At 48.9% G+C, this 18,770-nt stretch overlaps 1 protein-coding gene across 1 annotated transcript; it reads right to left on the bottom strand.

Moving 5' to 3' along the window:
• Window positions 1-3,361: 3,361 nt before the first annotated feature.
• LOC123371470 (sulfotransferase family cytosolic 1B member 1-like) lies at window positions 3,362-17,005 on the bottom strand. Its single transcript, XM_045019138.1, has 8 exons — window positions 16,747-17,005; window positions 14,079-14,227; window positions 10,977-11,105; window positions 10,647-10,744; window positions 9,126-9,252; window positions 8,039-8,133; window positions 6,232-6,412; window positions 3,362-3,820 (listed from the first exon to the last, which is right to left on the bottom strand). The coding sequence occupies exons 2-8, from the start codon at window positions 14,224-14,226 to the stop codon at window positions 3,708-3,710; spliced, it is 891 nt and encodes a 296-aa protein (XP_044875073.1). The 5' UTR covers window position 14,227; window positions 16,747-17,005; the 3' UTR covers window positions 3,362-3,707.
• Window positions 17,006-18,770: the final 1,765 nt, after the last annotated feature.

Here is an 18,770-nt window from a genome sequence, read left to right as displayed (position 1 = left end):
GGGAGCCGGCCCTGTGCCCTATAGCTGGGGTTGCTGCGCCCCGCTGGGGCAGAGGGGCAGCCTGGTCTCTGTGCAGGGAAGCCCCACAGGGCACAGCCCCCTCCCTCTTAGGGTGACCCGATGTCCTGGTCCCTCTCACCTTTCTTCTCCCCCATAGCATCAGCTGCCTCTGCCCCTCTCAGCCCCACGCAGTGGGGCTGGGCAGCCGGTGGTGGGCGCTGGCTGGCTGCCTTCTCCGCCCCGCGCACTAAACCCCCTCCATCCCTCCCGCCCCGTGGGAAACTCAGGGACCCCGTGACGTCCCGAGGGGCTTTTCTGACGTCACGTGGGCAAATACCCAGCACGCAATACAGCCGGGCGCCTTTAGCTGGAGAGGAGCGTCCTGCTTGGGGTGGGCACGGCAGGGCTGCAGGCTGCCGGCTCGCCCCGCTGCGCTCCGGAGTCAGCGATCCGGGCTGCGCGCAACGTGGATCGAGCAGGCTCATCCGTGTGCACTGCCCTGCTGCGTCCACATGATTGTACTGCTGCCAGATCGACATCGCTCACGGCTTGTATCCCTGCAGCCAGTGGCGATCTGGCGCTGTAATCTATGTGGATCCAGGAATACAGGCTATGTCCAGTGTCGAATCAGCAGTGTAATCCATGTACAAGTGTAATCATGATGTATGATTCATCAGCATGGTCCATGTGCAATATGGATTCACCACTGTAATCTGTCTGCTGTACTGGAGCTGGTGATTTGGATCTGATCATCTCTTTGCAGGCAGGCAAGAAGAGCATAGCAAGAAGTATTCATTCGTTTTGAGGGTATATATTAACATGTACTATTCTTATTTGATTTTTAGCAAAACAGAACAAAGTGCAGTAACTGCCAATAAAAAATAACAAACTCTTGTAATGTATATATACCAAGAATGTATAATTTGATTTCTTGAAGCATTCTTTTCTAGGGGTACTTTATATTTAAAGAGTAGTGAGACTAGTTAATTGCTGGTGTGTTTAATCAACCCTTTCTCAGTGGTTAACGCTACAAAGAACTCACCCAGGGGACACCCCAGAAGGGAACAGTCATGTTATTTGTTAAACTGAGATTTATAATCAAAACTTCTTTGTACAGTGAATACGAATATAATTATAAAGTTAGGAGTGCTCATAATAGTGAGGTAATAATTGGAGATATACCAATCTCCTAGAACTGGAAGGGACCTTGAAAGGTCATCAAGTCCAGCCCCTTGCCTTCACTAGCAGGACCAATTTTTGCCCCAGATCCCTAAGTGGCCCCCTCAAGGATTGAACTCACAGCCCTGGGTTTAGCAGGCCAACACTCAAACCAGTGAGCTCTCTCTCTATATATTCTAGCTGGTAGGCCTCCAGGTTTTCAGAGCAGCACAAGTCAAACAAGGCCAGTCGTTAAGTGTGAAAACGTGCAGTTGAAGATGACCAGTTTAAGTAGCACTTCATCATAAAGACATTTTATTTTCCACTCATGTGAACCCTGCTGATATTTTTGCTCACTGCCCTGCTCATTAACAAAACTAGGGGGCAGCCTTTCCTCATGTTAAGCAGCACTTATTTGCAGAAGAGATCCCATTGTGCACCCAGGCACACATTCAAAAGTCCCCACTTGCAAGTGTTCCCCTGCCCTTGGGGAAGAGGGTTGAAGAAGGAGGCACACGCTGCTTGTTGCATGGGTGAATGGAAGGTGCACAGATACCAGGGTGACAGGAAGGCTACAAGAACCTGAATAGACTAAGCTACACAGGTGAGCAAGCACTTTTCAGTTGTAGAATTTGACTTTGTGTCAGCATAAACTAGAAGAAGGAGAAGTGGTTTTATACAGGAGCTCTCATATTTAGTCAGAATGGGGACCACTTCTTAAGAGAGAACTGGTCGCCCACCTCCCTGGCACTATCCCCTTTATGAGCCACCATTCTCTAGAAAAGCAGCAAAGAATCCTGTGGCACCTTATAGACTAACAGACGTTTTGCAGCATGAGCTTTCGTGGGTGAATACCCACTTCGTCGGATGCAAGTAGGGAAGTATCTAGAGAAATTACAATACTTGATGAATCTGTACATCTACAATTAATACCTTCAAAATCAAGAAAGCCTCCTTTCCCAAACCAAATTCCACTATTTCATTTTTCTCTTCATTGAATTTCCCCAGCACCTCCCTCCCCACCAAGCTACCTCTCCCCTCCTGTTTGCCCCACTCCCTTGTTAAAGTGTCTTACTGAGCAATTGTCTGGCTTCAGCCTCACTGGTGGCTTTGGTTGTCTTGGTGACATGTTGCTCTTTTCCCAGTAATGACTATAGGTGCCTCTTCCCTTAGAGTTTTAGAAGCTTCTTGTGAAAGCTGTGAGGTTTGCCCTTCCATCGTTCCAGCTGTTTTTACAAGGCGAGCCAGATGTAGAGAAGGACCAACCAAGAGCTCTATCTATGGACCAGAGTTTGCAAACTGTTGCATTACAGCATTGGCTGAATAAACAGTGGTCAAAAAGTCAGCTAGATATGCCCAAATGGTGGTATCTTCATGCATCTGAATCATTCAGGTCTAGATGACTTATGAGGAGAGGCTGAGGGAACTGGGATTGTTTAGTCTGCAGAAGAGAAGAATGAGGGGGGATTTGATAGCTGCTTTCAACTACCTGAAAGGGGGTTCCAAAGAGGATGGATCTAGACTGTTCTCAGTGGTAGAAGATGATAGAACAAGGAGTAATGGTCTCAAGTTGCAGAGGGGGAGGTTTAGGTTGGATATTAGGAAAAACTTTTTCACTAGTAGGGTGGTGAAGAACTGGAATGGGTTACCTAGGGAGGTAGTGGAATCTCCTTCCTTAGAGGTTTTTAAGGTCAGGCTTGACAAAGCCCTGGCTGGGATGATTTAGTTGGGTTTGGTCCTGCTTTGAGCAGGGGGTTGGACTAGATGACCTCCTGAGGTCCCTTCCAACCCTGAGATTCTATGATTCTATGATTCTATGAGATCTTCAAAGGTAGTTAGGTGCTTAATTCCTTTTCATTTCAAGGGACTGGGAGCTAGGTGCCTAAATAACTTTGAGGATCTGGGCCTGAGTCCTTTGCCTCACTTGAACCTGGCCAGCACTCAAAGTTTAACATAAAAGAAGGGGGGGGCGTGGTGGGGCTAACCATAGAACAAGGAGCCTTCCCTGCTACTCAGACCCTATATGGAATCCGAGCCCTGGTCTACACACAGCCCCTGGTTCGAACTAGGGTACGCGAATTCAGCTACGTGAATAACGTAGCTGAATTCGAACTACCCTAGTTCGAATGACTTACCGTCCAGACGCCGCGGAAGCGAACTCCGCGGCTCCAAGGTCGACTCCGGCAACTCCTCCTGCCGCGGTGGAGTACCGGAGTCGACCGCGGCGCTTCCGGAGTTCGAACTATCGCGTCTAGATCAGACGCGATAGTTCGAACTCCGAGAAGTCGAACTCGCCGCGTCGACCCGGCGGGTAAGTATAGACGTGGCCCTAGACTCTTGGAACAATTCCTCTGCTCTGGAGTGTAACTGCACCATGGTCTAGATGGCCCAAGACTCCGGGTTCAAGTGTCTGACCATCACCAGGGCACAGACACTTCTCAGTGTACTACTTCTAGTTGAAGAAAGGAGGTGGGGGGGGGGAAGCTATTCTCAACAGAAACGACAGAGAACCGTGTATTAGAACTACAGCACTAAGATGCCAGGCTCCTTCAGATCTCTGTTCGGAACTGCAGGTTGGTCCCAGCCATTTTCCTCTCGTAATCTTCATTGAATGTCTCATTCTGGGCCACAGTAAAGTGATTCTTCCAGTCCCCAGCAATCCCTGAAACAAAACAAAACAAAAAGACAGTGAATGAAACAGCAGAGCTCTTGGTGAAGCAAGAGAACTCCCAGTGGTGGAAATGCAATAGAAAAAGAGTATCAAGAAAACACTAATGGTCTAAATTCTACTCTCAGTTACATTCTTTTCTCTGGCTCAGGGGTTCTCAAACTGGGGGTCATGACCCCTCAGGGGGTCACAAGGTTATTACATGGGGGGGTCATGACCTGTCAGCCTCCGCCCCAACCCCACTTCACCTCCATCATTTATAATAGTGTTAGATATTTAAAATGCGTTTTTAATGTATAACGAGGGTCACACACAGAGGCTTGCTATGGGGAAGGGGTCACCAACACAAAAGTTTGAGAACCACTGCCTCAAGCTCCAAAAGATTTGTGAGGGTGTAACTGAGAATTTGAACCTCGATCTATTAAGTGAATACATTTTTCTGTGCATCACAAACAAAAATATAGTTAAACTGAATGTTCATTGGATAAAAACTCCTAACAGCTTAACACTTTGAGCACCTTTTCCATATAATGAGCACAAAAAGGCATCAAGAAAAATGCTGGTGTCCAGGATAACGAATTGATAAAAAGAGCAGACTTTGAAAAAAATGTTTTGGTAGCAATTAGCTTTTAACTGGAAATTAGTCACTGGAAAATTGGTGAACTGAAATATTGTATTGGTCAATTTGCTAACAGTTTGTGGAAGCACTGGGTGGATGCCAGAGAAAGCAAACCAGCTAACCAGATCCTGCATTCCATATTGATTGTTTTAAACATAGTTTTAGTATGGAAATTATTCCCTCTCACCTATATTATTATTAGTAAACATGTTTATTACGGTAGTGTCCAGGGAACAGCAAAACTGGGTCCCCATTGTGCTAGGCGCTGTACACACAGAGTAATAAAGAGGCTTAGTCCCAAATGGTGCACGCTGTATCATTCTGTCTTGTGGCAGAGCTCCGGCTTTGCCTCAGGGGGTCCTGCGCTTCTAGGCGGTTAGGGCTGGCCTCAGAGGTTTGCTGTGACCCTCAATTGAGCCTCTCTCCCCTCCTAGAGAGGAGGGTTACAGCTTACTGAGCCACCTTCAGCATCGGTCAGTCAATGGGTTTGGTGTCAGAGCCCTCTTGACTCCCTGTCTTCCTACTCAGGGAGCGCTTTTGTAGAGGTGTGGAGAGGGTTGGGGGAACCCAGGCCCACCCTCTTCTCCAGGTTCCAGCCCAGGGTCCCTAATGGCACCAGCAACAGGTAGTTTTCCTACACTACCGGAGCTATAGCCCTTCCCTGGGCTACTTCCCCAAATGGCCCCTCCTAGCACCCCCCTTGGTACCTGACCACGCTTGTTCTCCAGGGTCTCTTACTGCACACCTTCATTCTCCCCATCTTCTCACAACACACCTGCTTACTCCCACCTCCTACCAGCCAACCTCAGTGAGGGGGCTTCCTTTTAAACTAACCCGAGTCGGTTCTAAATGGGCTTCAGGTGACCTGATTAGCCTGTTTCCCTTGATTGCTTCTAATCCGTTCTTAATTGGTTCCAGGTGTCTTACGGAGTCTGCCTGACTTAATTGCTTCTAGCACCTTCCTCACTGCTCTGAGGCAGACCCTGCCCTGATCACTCAGGGAACAGAATAGTATTCAGCCAGTGTCCGGTATGTTTTCCTTCTACCAGACTCCTGCACCCAACTGGTCTGGGTCTGTCACAATCTGCACTCCTCCCTTTGGTTCTATTTTTATTTTTCCTCAGTTGTCTCCTGTGGCCAACGTGCTTCTTTGCTTTTCTTTTTCTAGTGACTGTGAGGCATGACAAAGATATCATATGGGGACGTGGGGTTTTAGGGTCAAATTTTGAAAGACCGTAGCTCCCATTTAGGCACCGAAAAAAGTGGCCAGATTTTCGGAAGGGTTTAACACGCCGCAGCTCCCGTTGTTCTCAGTGGGAGCCGCTGGATGCTCGGCACTTCTGAAAAATCCAGTCACTTCGTTTTGATGTTTAACTGGAGCCGAACTCTTGAAAATCTGGCTCAGTTGCCCCCATTTAGTCAAAGATCAAGTTGTAAACAGGTAGCAGCAGCAGCGTGCAGGCTTCCGCAATGCCACTCTGCTCTGTTCTTCGGGTGACTACTTCTAGGGGTGAGAGTGTCGTTCAGTCTCCATGTCGTTCAGTCTCGCTTTCCTGAGACTGGGATCGCTAATTAGTGTCTTCTGTCAAGGCATCTGTGAGATATAAACACCTATCCACTAGAAACGGTACCACCAACCTGTTTTACACAAGCCACTGAAAAGCTATCAGATATAAACATGACCACCTTTCTGGGTAGCGTACGAAGGAAAACTGGATGAAAAAGTATCTTCCTGTTACTATTGTGGAGAAGAAAAATGGTTGCTAGTGCCTGTGCGAATCCTTACCTTTACGCATGAAAGGGGAGATGCTTTGATCCATAACATCCTTTGGGATCATCTTATAATTTGTGGTGGGATTCTCTTTCATCATTTCAAATGAAGTGTGATAGACGATCCTGTCCAGAACCTCTTCCTTCAGATCCTTCCCCAGGAAATGCATCACCTTGCGAATTTCACGCTTTGGATCCTACAGAAAAACAAGTGGCACTTCAGGTGGTGGGACCCAGTGGCTCAACTAGTCAGGTTACCACCATGTAACACGGTGAAAGTCTAGAACTTTTATGAGATGCCAGCAACCTTAGTTGTTCCACTGTATCAAAACTAATATCCAGCAACCCATCAATACATTTCATCAACCTTGCACCCAATTCTTACACCCTTTCCCAAAATAGAAAGGAGATTAATAGCCCAAAAAGAAAAAAACCCTTCTTTGTCTCCCTCCCTAGCATTAGCACATTGCACAGGCCAGCTTAATTCTGGCTCTATCTAACTTTTGAGTACTTGGCTTTGCAACCCAAATAATGTTATTTTAACATAGTTTTTTGGGGGGTGCAAGATGTGTAGAGAGAGAGAGACCAAGACTGGTCTGTAACTCACCAGTCCCATCACTTTATTTAGAAAGTGATGCAGACGGCCACTCCAGAGGGACCCTCATTTCAGCCACATCTTCCCCAGCCACGCACAGAATTCTTAGGGCCAGATCCGCAGCTGCTGCAGCCCTAACGACTACACCAGTGGAACTCTGCTGATTTAAGGACCCGGCCCTTGCTCTCAAACTTCACTTCCTGTTCTTCAGCAATACGTGGATGCTAAGCTTCAGGATAACCCAGCTCCAAATACTAGCCCATATTACTGTTACTTGGGAAGGTAGTGATTCATTCCATTTCGTGTGGTTCAAAGCTATAGTTGGGATGTTTATCCAAATCTCTCTGGTACGGAAATCACCCAAGATCAGGCTCTCATGAGATTTCTGGTACTGCTGGGTTGGAAATACCCAATTCCTCTCCCAGCTAAAACCAGGAATTCCAGAGTGAAATGAAAGGGAACAGGAACAACTGTTCTTTTTCAAATCCCCATCTAAGGTTCACTTTGGGCCTGAGCAAGAGGTTAAGTCACTTCTAGACTAGCTCCCCCATCTTTAATTATATGCTTCCCTAACTTCCCCCTCCCCTTCCTGCCTCTTAATAAATGTGCTACATCAGCATTTTTAAATTAGAGGGGTAAAAGTCTCTTTAAAGAAAGGAGCTCTCTTTTGGTGCTTGCTCTTCAAGAGAAGCACTCCCACAAGCCTGAACTCCAGCATGGGCAAGAGGCTTTGGGAAAGCAAAATGGCCCAGTGGTTAGGGCACTAGCTTGGGACTCAGGACACCTGGATTCAGTTCCTTGTTCCACCACACACTTCCCGTGTGACCCTGGGCAAGTCACTTAACCTCTTTATGCCTCAGCTCCGTAAAAATGGGGAATAGCAGCACTGACCTCCCTCACAGGGGTGTTATGAGGATAAATCCATTTGATATCATGAGGCTCATGATAAATCTAGACACATTTCTAGATAAGGGAGAATAAGTGGGGAAGGAGGGAGCTCAGGGGTAGTATTAGCGCCAGCCAAAGCATTTAACGAGTCACAGTCTGGCCCTTTTACTCATGGTGGACCGCACTACCCTAGAGAGAGAAATTCTCTTCAGGACAGCCAGACTGCTCTTCAGATGGACATTGCACAGTAGGGTAAGGCATTCAACAGGTGTCAGATTCGTTGCCTCCATCCTGGTGTGTGTGGAGTGGCCCTTCAAGTGGGTACCTCTTGCCCTCTCACCTCTTTCATGTCCTCATAGAACAGGTATAAAATGGGATGGTCCTTTCTCTTCTCCCACCAGCCTTTCACATGGTCATACCAGGAACCATACGCAACTAAACTTAGAGAAAAAGGCACACACACAAATACTCTTAGTAACATGAGCGTGTCAGGTCCCTGGGGGTCATGTTCTCTTTTGGCTCAATGCCACTGAAATGCATTGTGTGTGCAATTACTATGACATCACGTGTAAATTGGGTAACTGGGCACAAACCACCAGTTGCAGCTATTCGCCTACACTAGGTCAAATTCTTTGTCCCTTTGGTTCCACTGTCAGGTTAGAATCTTCATCTATTATTTTATGTGACTAGAGCAGAAACTAGATATTAACAAACACTTATATAAATACAGCTTAGGGCCAGATCCCAGCGGGTACTGGCATACTTTCAATGAAGTCAATCCACAGCTGGTGTAAATCAGCGTAGCTTCATTAAAGAAAATGGGCCAGATCCTTAGCTAGTGTAAATTAGCCATACACCTCTACCTCGATATAACGCCACCTGATATAACACAAATTCGGATATAACGCGGTAAAGCAGCACTCCGTGGGGGGGCAGGGCTGCACGCTCTGGCGGATCAAATCAAGTTCGATATGACGCGGTTTCACCTATAACGCGGTAAAAAATTTTGGCTCCCGAGGACAGCGTTATATCGAGGTAGAGGTGTAGCTCCCTTGAAGTCAATGCATCTATGCTGATTTACAGCTGCTGAGGATCTGGCCCTACGTTATAGTTATATAAGGTCTGGGCCAGTGGCCGCATTGCTATGCAGATTCCCCAACCACTGCTCCCTCTGAAGGGGAGCCCAGATGCAGTGGAGGCTACTCAAACTCTCTGGTCTACTAGGAAAATTCCCTCCCTCAGTTCTCACTGCATTTCCTAGTATACAGAGAGTACATTGAAAGGCACAGCATCCAATTTTTCCACCAAGAGGCAGAACCTGGCCTGGAGAAATTCACCTGCAGTTGCAAGTCTCTTTTCCTTTATGCTTCAAGCAGCATCAATTTAAAACCTCAGGAACATGAATTGCTAACAGATGTCAGTCTCACCTCTGCCTGCCATGTATTTCTCAATGTATTGCTCCCACGTGCCGGGGTCTGGATGCAGCTTGTTCATCAGGTCAAAATGGTAGAAGGAGACAGCTACATCTTTGGCATTTCGGGCAACATAGATCATCTGTGGCAGGAAGAAGAGAAGAATCCATGTTGCCTCGGTGTCCTTGAGTTCTGAGTGGCTCTAGACTTGGATTTTCAGAGGTGCCTAAGGGAGTTGGGTGCCTAATTGCCTTAGTCTCCTTTCAAAATCCCAGCCCTACTGCAGGGGATCCAAACTGTGGCTCAAGGCCCAAATTAAAGCTGCAGGGACTGGAAGCGCCCCTGGACACTGTGGTCTGAGAGTAGTGCACCATGGACTGGGCATGGGAATGGAAGCTACAGGAGCTCTAATCCTGGCTCGGACACTAGCTTTTCCACTGGCTCTGTGGTCTTGGGTCGAGCTCTCTGTTTCTCAGCTTCCCCGTCTGTAAAAACGGGGAAAACAACACCACACATTTCTGCCAGTGTAACCTAGTGCACAGGCCCCGCAGGGATGGAAACTCTGGCGGTACTAGTACTCCACTAGCGGAACAACAAGCGGTCAGCACAACTGCCAAAGGGAGTGGTGTTTGCCAAGGAGGGATTGTGACCAGGATGCCTGGGGGATTAGTTAAGTTAAGTGCATCCCCCTGGGAACCTCCTACAGAGCCCGAGTCGCAGGTTAAACCAGCCTACCTCTGAAGGATGGAAACAATGCGATCCCGATGTGCCCTGCCCTTGGGGCACATCGTCCTACTCCCCTGGGTGTAGCAGTCAGTGGGTCTGCTCCCATGTGTATTCAGACATAGCCATTCATATCGTGGCAAAATACATCATGCCCTGCAGGGCCAACATGGCTACAGAGGAGTGATCTGGATTGTACTCTGGCTCTCATACCATCAGGCGGAACTGTTAGTTGAGTTGCAATTGCAAGACCACATTTACCCCCCAGTTATGGGTGGGTAACCTCATTGAAGACAATGGGGATTGCCCAGGAAACAGTATTTTAAGACAATGGGTGTTGCACAGATGTTGGTGGTGATGGCAAAATTTGCTTTCCAGGATCTTTGTTATTGATGGTGATGTATGAGCCAGGAAGAACCCAGTCTGATTGTCAGATCCCAGGGGGAGCCTGCAAAGCTGAAGGCTGGAAAAACACTCAACTAAAGGTACTGGAATCCCATGAGGCCAATTTTAATGGGACTGGACATCCAGATCCCTTAGGGATCTTTGAAAATCTCAGCCTAACTATGAATACAAACTTGCAGCCCAATGTTGTAAAGGTAAAGCTGCAAAAATGCTGCTCTAGGTAAATATCACCATGGAAACTCACAATTAAACCTCTTCCCACTGGAGAAAAGAGTCAGTGGGTAAAAATGAGGAAGAGGAACCTGGCGGAGGGTGGGACTACCATGAGTATTCTGTGTGCTCAAGGCACACGATACTTCCCCTATCATCCTATTGTCCAGAAGGTCTGAGTTCCCAGCTACTGGTTACCTTGCAGCCATTTTCCCAGAAGGACATTGGAAGGAGCTGGACTGGGAGGTGGGTTTTCACTAAACGAGGAGATGACTTCTCGGCCAGTTTCTCTGTACCTGGTAAGCAGAGGTTCAAAGGGATCATTGATGCCGCTAGAGAAGGCATTAAAGGTAACATTTCCAAAAGCACCCAAATCTCACTGAAAGTCAGGAACCGAACCTAGATCTTCTGAGTCTTAGGCCAGTGCTCTAACCATAATCCCTTCTTTCCTCTCCTGAGCTGCAAGCCAGCCACACAGAATCATTGACCTTTTTGTCTGGAATCACCCGACACTAGTCCTACGTTTACCTGGTGGCATCTTTCCAGGGGCAGCAAATTCCAACATGGGCACTTTGTTGAAAATTGCATCCCTCTTGCATTTGTCAGGATCTCCATCGTTCAGAATCATGTCCACAATTTCACTCATCCATGTAGTGCCTGGAAAGAAGCATTAATCTGTAGTCAAACATGATAGTGTGCCAGCGTTGTCAAATGCAGGTACTGATGGCAAGCGGCTCACTCCACAGCTCTTTTTGTGGCAGGCCTGCAAGCTATGCCACCACACCCATTTTCAGGGATGGCGAGAGGCCTCTCCTAGGCCAACACAACTGCTAGTTGATTTTCCATTGTTATGTTTTTGATGGGCGTCATCACTGTGCTCAGCAGCTGCCTACACGACACAGGAGAAGACATGGTTGCAGCCCCGAGGGGAGTTTACCATTTATATAATGCACCACACTGGCCTATCCCAGCTAATGTGGGACAAGAGAGATGCTGCTGCCCCCTCTCACATCCCAATGCTGGCCTTCAACATCTTAATTTCCCCTCTTCTAACCCCTGCCGGCTTCCCTATGAGCTAGTGCAGCAGAGCTGCTTGTGCTACAATCCTCCAAGCTATGCCATAGAGTCACAGCAAGGTTTGCCGACTGTGACTGGTTCCTTGCTGGAATGGTAGGTGATCTCTGTTTGGAAAGATGAATCAGTAATTTGAACTCTGAGCCCTTCTGGCTCACAACCATTTAAACCATCCACAGCATAATGGAGAAAATCCAGACCTTTAATTCCACCTCTTCTGAGCCTGCTGCTTTGTTTATGCTTAAAGTAAAATAAACAAACCACTCAAAATAAACCTATCAATTCAAGGGCCAGATTCTGCCGGTGTTGCTTACATTTAATATTACTTCACTCTGGGAGCTATCCCCGGCAGGAAAGTGCTAATCAGCATGAGGGACAGTGACAGAAACTGCTGCAAAAAACAGTAAAAATTAATTAAGTAAATAAATAAGACATTATTGGTCAGATGGCAAATGAACTGCCTGAGATTGCTCAGAATTCACCCGTCCCTGGAACCAAAGACCTTTTACTTGTTAAATGATTCATGGGTGCCTCAATTTCCCTCTTCTTCTATAGCACCTGGGCTCTAAGGCGCTGCACTGCGGTGATCACAGTTTGTGCATCGGTCTCCCTCCTTAATCAACCAGAACAACTCTAAGTATCCCAGGACCTGACCTTAGTGACTCCACAAAGTCTCCAGCCCCTTACAACTGAATAGTGTTATACTGGAAACAAACATTAATAAATCGACCTAACGCAGCTTATGTCAGCCTAACTTTGTAGTGTAGACCAGGCCTGAGTCTCCAGCCTAGCAAGGCACATCACCAAACACTAGGACAGCCCAAGAAAATACACCTCTACCCCAATATAACGTGACCCGATATAACACAAATTCGGCTATAACATGGTAAAGCAGTGCTCGGCGGGGCGGGGGGGCGGTGGGGGGCCCGCGGGGCTGCGCAGTCCGGTGGATCAAAGCAAGTTCAGTATAACCCGCGGTAAGATTTTTTGGCTCCCCAGGACAGCGTTATATTGAGGTAGAGGTGTACTATGTTAAGTTTGTCCCTTTACATTCTGGGGGAGGGGACGTGCCCATCCATCTCCCTGTGACTGCATGGTGCCTGGGTATTGCTCTTTCAGATGCTGGAGGCCATAGAAAGATAATTTCAGAAAGGAACCAATCCCAGTCCAGAAGGGTTTGGCATTACATTTGATGTGATCATTTCCAGCAGGGCCGGCTCTGGCTTTTTTGCCGCCCCCAAGCAAAAAAAAAAAGTGTGGGGGGGGTGGCCGGAGCGGCAAAGCAGGGGGAAAAAACAAACAAAAACACAGCGCGGCCGGAGTGGCAAAGTGGGAGGGGGGGTAACCATGCGGCTGGAGCGGCAAAGCAGGGGGGGGAGGAAACACGGCGCGGCCGGAGCCGCAAAGCAGGGGGGACGGGACCGTGCGGCCGGAGCGGCAAAGCAGGGGCGGGGAGGAACAGTGTGGCTGGAGCGGCAAAGCGGGAGGGGAAACACGGCACGGCTGGAGCGGCAAAGCGGGGGGGAAACACAGCGCGGCTGGAGCGGCAAAGCGGGGGGGCGGAGGAACAGTGTGGCTGGAGCGGCAAAGCGGGGGGGGCACACCGCGCGGCTGGAGCGGCAAAGCGGGGGCGGGGGAACGGTGCGGCTGGAGCGGCAAAGCGGGGGGGGGGGAAACACGGCACGGCTGGAGCGGCAAAGCGGGAGGGGAAACACGGCACGGCTGGAGCGGCAAAGCGGGGGGGGAAACACAGCGCGGCTGGAGCGGCAAAGCGGGGGGGGGAACACGGCGCGGCTGGAGCGGCAAAGCGGGGGGGCGGAGGGACACTGGGGCTGGAGCGGCAAAGCGGGAGGGGGCGGGAACGGTGCGGCTGGAGCGGCAAAGCGGGGGCGGGGGAACACGGCGCAGCCAGCAGAGCAGGGTTAAAAAACAAAACAAAAAAACCCTGCCGGGCGACTGGAGCCAGGGTGCAGGGGGACTCCCTGTGCTGCAGAGTGCGCGCCCGGTCTAGTGGAGGGGAGGAGGAGGGAGCGGGGGGGAGAGAGAGAAGGGGGACAGCCAGTGCGTCAGCAGGGCGCTCGCCACGCGGCCCCAACCCCCGCGCCGCCTGCCGGGAGGGCTCCGCTCCGCTCCGGTCAGCGGGGAGGGAAGGACGCGGGCTGCCTGCCGAGTTTGCTGCAGGGCGCGCCCCTCCTCCGCCCCCTACAGGGCAGCCAGAGCAGCAAACAAACAAAAAAAAACCCAAAAAAGCGGCCGTGCCGCCCTAGGTTTGGGTGCAATGCCGCCCCATAGAATCTGCCGCCCCAAGCACGAGCTTGCTCAGCTGGTGCCTGGAGCCGGCCCTGGTTTCCAATGAGCGAAATGTAGGCTGGGAGCTGTGAAATACTGGAAAGGCTCCTTGGCATTCTTGCTCATTATTGTTAGCAACAGCTGTGACTAAGTGGAGCTGCTTAGCTTTCACAAGGGGAGTATGATGGGGTTTAAGGGACCCCCCCTACATTTCCAGGACCAAAGGACTCATTGTGGCTCCTAATCCTGAAAGCCATGAAAACTCACCAGATTTGGGGTACGTGGCTATCACGATGTCATCTGGCCTGCTCTGGAAGTTGTCAATCCTTTCCCAGTGGTAGGAAAATGCGCAGACCATTGGAATGTCATGGACTATCCTCCAGTCCTGCCGAAGGTAATCTTCTGGTGAAGTCATGCTGGGGGGGAGAGTTCAACAGAGTATAACTGGAGGGGAGAAAATGGGAGAGCAGCTGGCCAGGAAGCTCAGTTATGTTCCCAGTACTCCCAGACACTCAGTTGAGTGTGGTGGGATATTTCTTTTTTTTTTTTTTTTTGCAGTAGCTGGCCAGTCCCTTTCCAACTGTTTAATAGTGCGTGCCCTTGGCTATGTTTCCATTGAAAACTGAGGCAGCCAAGGAATTTCTGATGAGCACACACTGTACCACATTACATAACAGACAGCAGCAGACAGCAGCATGCTTCAAAAGAGTTTGTTGCTCAGCTACTGACTCCTTTGTCACCACAAAGGTGTACAGGGGGGTGGAGGTGGGGGGTGTGCAGACGTCTGATGTGCATGCAGGCTCTCTCAGATCTCTCTCTTCTTTGGGGCAGAGGCTGACTTTCTACGTGTTTGTACAGCTCCTAACGCAATGGAGCCCTGAATTTAATCAAGGTCTCTAACTGTTACCATGATAAAAATAATATTAATCATTTCTTGTAACAGCCCTTTCTCAGGCGAGACCACTGGATTAATTCAGGCTGCATCCGAGTGCTTTCATCAAGCAAAAATGTGGAGAGTCCAGTGCTCCAGATTTATTACTTACATATGCTGGGCACATTCTAAAGGCCAGGCCCAGTGCCAGTAACTTCAGCCACCAGGGATGTAGTGTTACACCCTAGGAATGCAGGTCCTGGAGTGAGTTATTGCTCCAGACTCAAGGGTACGTCTACGCAGCAGTTAAACACCCATAGCTGGCCTGTGTCAGCTGAGTCAAGCTTGCAAGCTTGGGCTGTAAAACTGCAGTGTAGCTTTTTGGGCCTGGGCTGGAGCCCTCCCCATCATGGGCTACCAGAGCATGGGTTCCAGCCCGAGTCTAAATGACTGCAGTTTTACAGCCCTGCGGCCGAGTCCCCTGAGCCCAACTCAGCTGACATGGGCCAGCTGCGCGTGTTTAACTGCTGCGTAGCCCTATCCCAAGGAAAGAGGAAGGACTCCAGGAAAGCATGAGACCTGGTGCAGGCACTTTCATGGCCCAAGTTAGGCCAACACCAAGCGCTTTTGAAAATCTCACGACATGCATTTTGTGAAATCTGCAGTTCAAAACTATTAAGTCCTAAAAAGAGAGAACTTATCTGCAGCAAGTCAAGTAACCACGTTCTATGACCCCATAACTAGTTAATAATAAAACTTTCAGCCGAGCAGGGCAGCAGGGCTGCAAGCACCATGACCAGAAGGAACACACAGCACTCTCATTCACTGATTGAACAATAAACTTTAAGCAGTAAGGAAATCTCATTAGTTCCAGTTAGTGACAATGGCAGACTTTGATACTACTTGGGTGTATGGGGAATCACTGTTCTTCAGCCAGCTTTGAAGCACTCTCAAATGACAGGCAGTGTCAACTCTAATTAGCCTTCTGAACCCTCCTCATTCCTGCCAACACACAAGGCAGGAGAGGAAAGTTCAGTTTTGTCTCTTCAGACCTCATTTTCCTCTGAAAAGAGCAAATGAAGAATATTTTAGCTGCTGCTCAGAAATAGTCACATTTTAGAAGCTGCTGAGCAAAGGAATTTTAGAATCATAGAATCTCAGGGTTAGAAGTCATCTAGTCCAACTCCCTGCTCAAAGCAGGACCCATCCCCAGACAGATTTTTGCCCCAGTTCCCTAAATGGCCCCCTCAAGGGCTGAGCTCATAACCCTGAATTTAACAGGCCAATACTCAAACCACTGAGCTATCCCTCCCCCCTTGTCTTTAGAGAAAGGCAAATAAAGATGCTGTAAACTAGCAAATAATTGACCATTGTGAGTCTTAAATTCATATGTAAATCACCAGGCAATTCATAATCCTGCCCTGCTCTCCTTTTACAAAACCTAAGCTTGGAGTCTGCAACACTGACCATTTCTGAGGTCCCAGACTAAAATGAGTCAAGTGTTGAAGCCCCAATAAAATTATAGACCCATTTTATAATGGTGCATCCAGTCCAGGGCTGGCTCCAGACCCCAGCGCGCCAAGCGTGCGCTTGGGGCGGCGTGCCGCGGGAGGGTGGCAGGCGGCTCCGGTGGACCTCCCGCAGGCATGACTGCAGAGAGTCCGCTGGTCCTGCGGCTTCGGTGGAGCATCCGCAGGTGTGCCTGCGGGAGGTCCTCCGGAGCCGTGGGACCAGCGGACCCTCTGCAGAGCGCCCCCCGCGGCATGCCGCCCTGCTTGGGGCGGCACAATTCCTAGAGCCGCCCCTGATCCAGTCATACTCTTCCCCAATGCACTCAGCTCCTCTTCCATGCTCTTAAAGGGGGAAATCACAAGCCTGTGCCTTGAACATTCTGGTCTGGAAAGCTTGCAGTGTCAAATCCTACTAAAAATGCCCAGGTTTCTTCCTGGATGTGTATCCCACCAGTCCTAGACAGGCTGCTCTGCCTGGCTGTTCGCTCCGACAACAGAACAGACAGACAAACTCCTAACAGTCACAGGCCAAAGAGCTGAAGTCTGAATTTACCTTTCTCCTCTGGCGGTGCTGCTCTTGTAGGCAGAAGGAAAGGCTGTATGTAAATGTGCATGATCTGTACAAGGAGATTGTGAAAGTATTGGGGCGGGCTCAAAGCCCTCAGGAACCAAGGGAAACACAACCTCCCAGTTCTATGAACAGTGTCTTGGAGAGGGAGGAGCTTGGGATAAGAGACAAGCTCTGCGGAAGGCCAGGGCGGAATACATTCAGCTTGCTGAGAGGCTTCACAATGAGGCCAACTGGAAAAGGCAGGAGGCCAGGGTCACCATGTCCCCATGGCTATTCCAAGAGCAGTGAGGAATGCAAGTGTTTCTTCTGGGTCAAGATCGTATTCAGGAGTAGGCGACGCATGCGACTGCCTGGGTTGCCAGGCTTGAGGGGCGCTGGGTGCTGGGAAAATAGAATGTTTGAAGTGAAATGTTGTGGATTCATTTTTAACTAACCTCCTAGAATGTTCTGGACCTTTGTAGAAGTTCATGGAATCTTCCAGACTTTCTCAGAACCACATTTTCCTTGAACCTCCTAGAGTGTTATCAGCCATGGCCCACAGGTATATAAGGGGTGGGGCGTTGCCAGTCAGTCAGTGAGATATGAGAATGAAGTGAAGCGAAGTGAGAGCCCAGCTGCAATATTGTGAAAGTGTATTTGTGTTTTAAGAGTTGAAGAGTCTAAGTAGCAACTAATAAAGGGCATATTTAATGAGACACCAGAGATATCTATCAAACCCCTATCTGTGCAACAATATAAAAGAAATACCGTTACTTCTCTTGCCATGCATAATATGTAATGTTTGATGACTTTTTAAGACTTTTGCTGTCCCTAATGCTGTCTGTTTTCCCCCATAGAAAATAAAAGATGTCCCAAAAAAAGCCTTCAGGAGCTCAGTATTGGGCTCAGTATTGCAGCAAGGTGCAAATGTGATGGGAACATAGGCGCTGACTCCATGGGTGCTCCAGGGTTGGAGCACCCATGGGGAAAAATTATCGGTGCTCTGCACCCACTGGCAGCCAAGCTCCCCACTCCTCGCCTCCTTCTCCCCCCCTACCCCCGAGCATGCCTCGTCCCCCCACGCCACCTAACAGCTGTTTGGCAGCGCTTAGGACTTTTGAACTAAAGGACAAGCGTTAATATTCTAAGGCTGTCCCCTACCGTAACACTGTTTAGTACTGGTCACCTAACGTTGGTGCACAGTTCAATTATTTGATGTTAGTACATTTCAGTTATTCTTGAAATTAAAAAGTTTCTATAAGCTGAGAGGAAACCATTTTTTAAAAATTGCTTATATATGGCATGAATAAATACTGATGTACAGATCCTAGCATGCAAATTTGTCATCCTATATGACAGGGATAAATCATGCATGCAAATTGTGCAATAAAAAACGAGGTATTCAAAAGTTTAACAAATGGAGGGGGGCACTCTTCACCTGGAGCGCCATATGGTCTAGGGACGCCCCTTTTCTGGGACACCCCCATGGCCGTGTGGCAGGTCATGTTACAAAGCCATGGGGAAGTCACATCGCCCAGGCTACCTGCCTCCAGACATTATGGGGGTTCACTGACAATGTCAAATGTAGTAGAAAGCAAACTCAGATTGACAGCCTTTAATCTGTGTGTGTGAGTGTGCTCACAGGCAGGCACACTTGACATGCATATGCAATTTGAATGAAAGACTCTTTTGGAGGGCATCACTTAATATCTAGCTCTTCCAGTGCTTTTCCTCTCAAAGCACCTAACGGTCTACACATCAGCTTTGGCATAGCTAGACTTTCTGGAACCTGGTGGTTTGAGTCACAGCAGGCTCAGCTCAGCTTTTCAGGTCTAGTAGACAAACTCGGTACCATGTAGTTTACTGTGTAGGGCCTTGTACATGAGACCTTAAAAACTGAGGCCAAGATTCCCAACGATAGCTTGCTGTTGTTTGCTAATGATAGTGGCTGCATAATCACTCTGGTGGAGTAACCTCAGTATTGCCATCTCCTGTGATTTTACCACAAGACATGATATTTAGTGGGT

The sequence above is a fragment of the Mauremys mutica genome, chromosome 5 (genome assembly GCF_020497125.1).
Source record: "Mauremys mutica isolate MM-2020 ecotype Southern chromosome 5, ASM2049712v1, whole genome shotgun sequence".
NCBI classification, from domain to species: domain Eukaryota; kingdom Metazoa; phylum Chordata; order Testudines; family Geoemydidae; genus Mauremys; species Mauremys mutica.
The sequence above is the reverse complement of the archived record's forward strand: the minus strand, read 5'-3'. Positions and strand labels throughout refer to the sequence as shown.

Excerpts from the sequence above, each read along its gene's own strand:
- LOC123371470 (XM_045019138.1), bottom strand. The coding sequence starts at position 14,226 with ATGACTTCACCAGAAGATTACCTTCGGCAGGACTGGAGGATAGTCCAT. Across the intron at positions 8,134-9,125 it reads GAAATACATGGCAGGCAGAG|TTGCGTATGGTTCCTGGTAT; the intron begins GTGAGACTGACA and ends CTCTAAGTTTAG. Across the intron at positions 3,821-6,231 it reads CTCCCCTTTCATGCGTAAAG|GGATTGCTGGGGACTGGAAG; the intron begins GTAAGGATTCGC and ends GTTTTGTTTCAG.